The sequence below is a fragment of the Erpetoichthys calabaricus genome, chromosome 16, assembly GCF_900747795.2.
Source record: "Erpetoichthys calabaricus chromosome 16, fErpCal1.3, whole genome shotgun sequence".
In the NCBI taxonomy this organism is placed as follows: Eukaryota; Metazoa; Chordata; class Cladistia; order Polypteriformes; family Polypteridae; genus Erpetoichthys; species Erpetoichthys calabaricus.
Window position 1 is genome coordinate 87,923,915 of NC_041409.2, and position 6,000 is coordinate 87,929,914.

Below are 6,000 nucleotides of genomic sequence, written 5' to 3' on the forward strand. Positions count from 1 at the left end.
GAGCTATTTTAACGTATAATTTACGTATAATGTATAATTTCTGGTATTTTATAATGTCGGTCATATAAGCCAAATGTGGAAAAATCATGCTATTGGTCCAAGAGATGATGATATGCTAACGCCCACCTGAGAGAGTAACCACGGAGCACACGGCCTTCTTTTTCTATGTGGGTGCAGCAATGCGCTGTATCAGCGTGTGCTCCTGACCTCTCTCTCTATTGTACCTACGTGACCACACGGTAACACCCGAACTATTCCGAAGCGACGTTTGCACTGTTGTGTTTTTCTGTATCTCACACCCTCATACATCTTTATCATAAGAACATCCCTTATCTACAATGGAAGAAAATATGAAGCTGGTTTTAAATTAAACGTTGTTGAAGTATCGAAAGAAATTGGTAACTGCGCTGCTGCAACAAACTTCAATGCGCCTGAGAAACTGATGCAAGATTGGAGGAGGCACAAAAATATAAAAAAAAATTATCACATTTTTGAAAAGAGCGCATAAGTCGGGGTCTGATTTTTGTGATTGATTTTTCATGCTTCAAGACCCGACTTATACGTGAGTATATACAGTCAGTCAGTCAATCATTCTCCAACCCGCTATATCCTAACACAGGGTCACAGGGGTCCGCTGGAGCCAATCCCAGCCAGCACAAGGCAGGAACAAATCCCGGGCAGGGTGCCAGCCCACCGCAGGGCACACACACCCACACACCAAGCACACACTAGGGAAAATTTAGGATCGCCAATGCACCTAACCTGTGGGAGGAAACCCACACAGACATGTCGAGAACATGCAAACTCCACGCAGGGAGGACCCGGGAAGCAAACCCAGGTTTCCTTACTGCAAGGCAACAGCACTACCACTGCGCCACCGTGCCTCCCAGTATATACAGTAATTATCTTAATTGGTATACTGACTTGAAGATGGGGCGGCATGGTGGCGCAGTGGGTCTGGTGGAGGCAAAAACCTGATTTCTTAATAATCCACATTTCCATGCACAAGTCATCTTCTGGAGTTATCCTTTGTCAAAACCAGGAGTGGCCAACACTGATCCTGGAGAGCTGCAGTGGCTGCAGGTTTTTAATCCAATCCCAGTTGTTAATTAGAAGCCAGTCCTCCACAATAACAGGTCTTATTTCATTTCATGGCTTGTTAGCGTTTTAACACTAGAATCCCTGAAGCCTACAGAAAAAAGTCGTAATCCCAATCCACCTTAAATTCCTTTGCAACTCTCCATCAGCGTCTTTTGTTTTGCAAGTGTGTCAGTCAGCACAAGCAGCAAGCAGCCTGTTACCTGATGTAGCTGAAGTCCTCCCATCTCAAGTCACTTTACCTGGGTGTGAGGTGCCTGGAATTGATTTGGGAGAATAATATATTGTTATTTGGAACACATGCAATTCATGTGTGGACCAGCATTATGAGTTTTTCCGTAGGCTCCAGGGATTCTAGTGCTAAATGCAGGGCAATTCTTGAGGAAAACCCGTTTCTGACTGCCAGAGATTTGAGACTGGGATGAAGGTTTGTCTTCCAGCAGGACAATGAATGACCCTAAACAGACTGCTAAAGTGACACTGGAGTGGTTTAAAGGGGGACATTTCAATGTCATGGAAAGGCCAAGTCAAAGCCCAGAATCTGTGGTGTGACTTGAAGATGACTGGACACCATTACAGCCCACCGAACTTGAAGGACTTGGAGCAGATTGGCCTTAAGGAATGTGCAAAAGTCTCAGTGGCAAGATGTGCTAAACCAATAGAGACATTCACCAAGAGACTTGCAGCTGGAATTACAGCAAAAGGGTGCTCAACAAAGTATTGATTTAGGGAGGGGGGGGGTGAATACCTATGCATACTTCTGTTGTTTCGTCTTAATTATTGTTTGTGTCACAATAAAAAAATATTTTGCACCTCCAAAGTGATAGGCGTGTTGTGTAAATCAAATGGTGCTAACCCTCCAAAAGTCCATTTTCATTCCAGGTTGTAATGTGACAAAATAGGACAGACACCAGGGGGGATGGGTGGGGGCAAATACTTTTGCAAGGTACTGTAGAAGTGGGTATCGGTAGTCATGTGTTTTAGATGGTTAAATTTTGAAAAGTTTGAAATGCACTGTAATGCCCCAGCTGATCTAATGGCACATCATGACTGCACTGCAGTCTAACCTGCTACTGCATGCACCCCCCCGGCCAAACACCGGATGGTTATATAGTGCCCTTTAACCTCTGACTGCTTTTGCTTTTCTCCTAGGTGTGAACACTGGAGGTGTTGGAAGCTACATCTATGACAAAGAGCCCAGCAACGAGGCCCAGCTATGAACGCTGCCAGTTCATTTTAGGGGCCAGCTGAGACCCTGCAGTCGACTGACTCGCTCTGCTGGCACCATGACCACAAAAGTATATGAACAAAGGGGTGCCTCCCCCTTTAGCCTCAGCAGTGTAGTGTCTATGTATCCACACTTAGAATTTCGAGTCTAGACAGCTCCTTTCTGTTTTGTTTTTCTTCTGATGTTCGTTTGCCAAATGAACCACCTGCCATGCACATTTTTTGCCCTTTTGTGATTTATCGTTCTCTTTTTTTATATATATATATATATATATATATATATATATATATAAAGTATTCCTTTAGCAGTGAAATTACTTAATTTCTCCGGGTCACACATGCGGCAAACCAGCTCGTCCTTTGCATAAAAGTACCAAAAAGTCAGGTTAACTGCACTGCATCATCACTATAGAAAGAAGGGGCCTGCACCCTACCTGTCATGAGCTTCTGCTTATGACTGCTGCCCGTTGCATCTCAAGACCCTTAGCACACAGAGGCATGAACATCAGCATGTGAGACTTAGTCTATTATTTATCCAAACACGGCCTAAATGCAGAGATGCACCACTGAGATTTTAAAGTCACCTTTTTTAGGGAGTTCTTCAGGATGGCAGCAAGAGGCTTCGTGAGGTGTCATACACCCTTCAAGCGTTCTGCCATTAGACCTGTAGATTAGGCTTTCTAAAACCGGTTAATGCGGGTGGACTCCCGAGGTGTCTAGTGTTCATTCCCACTGACTTCTCAAACAGAGGGTATTTTCAGCCTTTGTTAGTAGTCGTGTGTATTATTAATGACTGCTTTATTATTTGTACATCTGTGCTGTCAATTCAGGCCTACCCAAAAGTGGGGGTTTAGTAATAAAACAAGATAGCAAAGCAAAGTTACTCAAACAAACCTTCACTTGTAAAAAGATTTTAAAGTATTGAATGGCTATGTGGTGTTGCTTTGTTGAGAGCCCCGTGTGTTCTTTGAATTAGCAAATTCTTCTTTTGCTTTTCACGACAGGACACAAGTAAACAGCTGTCCTCCATATTAGTACCGCTACAAACTCCAGCAACCTGACCCGAGGTAGGTCCGTGTTTATTACGTTTTCAACCCATTTTGAGAGCCGCAAAGCCAAAGTTTGAGATATTACCATTGCACCGAATGCCCTGCTGCTTTTTGATGTAACTCAGCCATTCGCTTACAACAAGGTTTGTCAGAGCAGCTGCTTTAAATGAATGATCACCCAGCAAAACCGTGCTAGAGGACCCCCAAATTGTGTCTTATCTGCTTTCTCCTCCGTGACAGTTCAAGCAGTGAGAATTTTTTTTTTTTGGCTAAGCCCCCCGCAGTACCAAAAGCCCGTTCAAGACGTCACAATCAAGCTTCCTCTGGCCTTTACGTGGGCACGTTGCTTTCAAAGCTGGCTGACATGGAAATGGTTTGGTTTTGATATTTATACAATTGTAAATGCAGTTACTGAAATTATTGCTCCCCTATAATTGTCCCCTTCCCATACCAAGCCTGCCTTTTTTTGGTTCTTTGTAGCTTTTCGGTATTTAAAAAAAAAAGGATACTACTGTCTGGCTGTTGGTTTTTAGTGACTGATGGATTTTTCCTGTTGTAACGTTTAAAAAGTGACAAAAATCTGTTCTAGATATTAGCAGATATGCTTCAAACAGACTGGCTTCAGTTGTGTATTATTACATTTCAGTGTTCTATAAAGTATGCCTGGGAAATCATGGCTGGTGAGCTTTTTTTGTAAATGCTTGCTTTTTCTGGTTCTTTCCTTAAGCTTTATTAAAATACAATGCCACCACACTTTGGGTCTTTTGGTCATTTGAACAGAACAGGTCACACCCTGAAGCTCAGCATGTTCAAGCCCAGGCAGTGCTTGGATGGGAGACCATCTGGGGAAAGCTTGGGTTGCTGCTGGAAGAGGTGTTGGTGGGACGCATACCCTGTGGTCTGAATGTGGATTCTAATTGCCCAGTGCAGTGACGGGGATACTGTGCTGTAAAAATTGGCACCGCACAAATGAGGTCCTGACTCTTTAGTCAAAAGATTCCTGGGCGTCCTTCATAAAGAGTAGGGTGCATCCCAATACAATACAATACAATTTATTTGTGTATAGCCCAAAGTCACACAAGAAGTGCCGCAATGGGCTTTAACAGGCCCTGCCTTTTGACAGCCCCCCAGCCTTAACTCTCTAAGAAGACAAGAAAAAGCAAGAAAAAAAACCCTAGTAGGGAAAAAATGGAAGAAATCTTGGGAAAGGCAACTCAAAGAGAGACCCCTTTCCAGATAGGCTGGGCGTGCAGTGGGTGTCAAAAAAAAGGGGGTAAATACACAATCCTCAATACAATATAATAGTGCAATAGAAATATTACAAGTACAGAGTAGAATTCAACAGTAGATGATATCGCATCATACGATTTGGATTTGTTCAGTGTCCTGGACACCTTGGCCATCAAGCCGCCTCCCCCTATTGGCCATTCCACAGCTGAGTAAGCTCTGGGCCAGCCAATCCGATGACAGGACCCCTCTGACTGACGATTCCTGTGATCCTCTGTCAGAGATGACTTTACCTCAGGCAGGCAAAACAACTTGGCAGGTGGGCCGTGGCACCAAGTGCCACATTTGAGTACCGAGAAGAGAAACAGAATAGGTGAGGGTTAGTAACAAATTCTACCTATCATGTTACTTATGTTTTAGTGCTAATGGCTAACAACAGATACAGTCTGTACAGTTAATCAGCAGCTCTAGTCAGGGTGTGCTAAACTGAAGTAGTGAGTGTTCAGCCGGGATTTGAAAGCTGAGACTGAAGGTGCATCTCTTATAGTAGCAGGCAGACCACTCCACCAGTTTAGGGGCCCTGTAATTAAAAGCTCGACCTCCCACTGCAAAATGCCCAAGTTAAATTGGCATGCACGGCCTGGTCATTCTGCCCCCCTAATCATCCCCTGTCTCTAGTTGGCTAACTAAGTCTCACCACTTTACCGCCTACTAGCTCATGTGTGCTGAGCGTACCAGTGCAACAAAGGCTGCCGTCACATCATCCTGGTGGATGCTGCACGTTAGTGGTTGGTTGAAGTGGCTCCCCACTCACTGTGTAAAGCACTTTTGAGTAGCGAGTAATGTTTTATAAATGTAAGAGGAGAGGTTGGGAGGATGCGCTGTTACAGCACGTTGCTGCACCCACCACACAATGAACCACCCAGATTGAGATCAGAGTGCAGCCATGCAAAGGGTGGCACCTCAGCACCACACTGAACAGTGTGAGGTTTTTTACAGTGACTGGAGTGCCAATCCTGCCACTAAACCCAAAGGTTTTTCCCTGAAAGTTGAAGAACCTGCTTGCAGTGCAATATAAATATAAAGAATTATTATTATTTGGGTACTTTTAGCTAGAAGATGTTCTAACCCGTTCCAATGGCTGCTCAACCACACAGCTTCCAGGCTCCACCATGTGCATAGCTAAGGAATGTCACTTGGACTTAAAGCTAACCTTCAAAACTTTATTTCATGTTCTTCAATGTTTTCAATGTAACATTTGCTAAACGTGTGGTCTCATTGAAGCCAGAAAATAATAAAACGTGTCTGGAGACAAACAGGAGTGAATTTTGCTTAAAAGTGGGTGGGAACAAGTAGATGGCTCACGGAGTGTTACATCTCTAAGCCAATCCAATGCCTC

At 44.0% G+C, this 6,000-nt stretch overlaps 1 protein-coding gene across 1 annotated transcript in view; it reads left to right on the forward strand.

Moving 5' to 3' along the window:
* crip2 (cysteine-rich protein 2) overlaps window positions 1-4,127 on the forward strand; it is a 119,071-nt gene extending 114,944 nt beyond the window's left edge. Inside the window, exon 8 of the mRNA XM_028821538.2 lies at window positions 2,251-4,127. Coding sequence (XP_028677371.1) covers window positions 2,251-2,318 — 68 coding nt within the window. The 3' untranslated portion in view covers window positions 2,319-4,127. The remainder of the gene's footprint in view (window positions 1-2,250) is intronic.
* The last annotated feature ends 1,873 nt before the right edge of the window (window positions 4,128-6,000 follow it).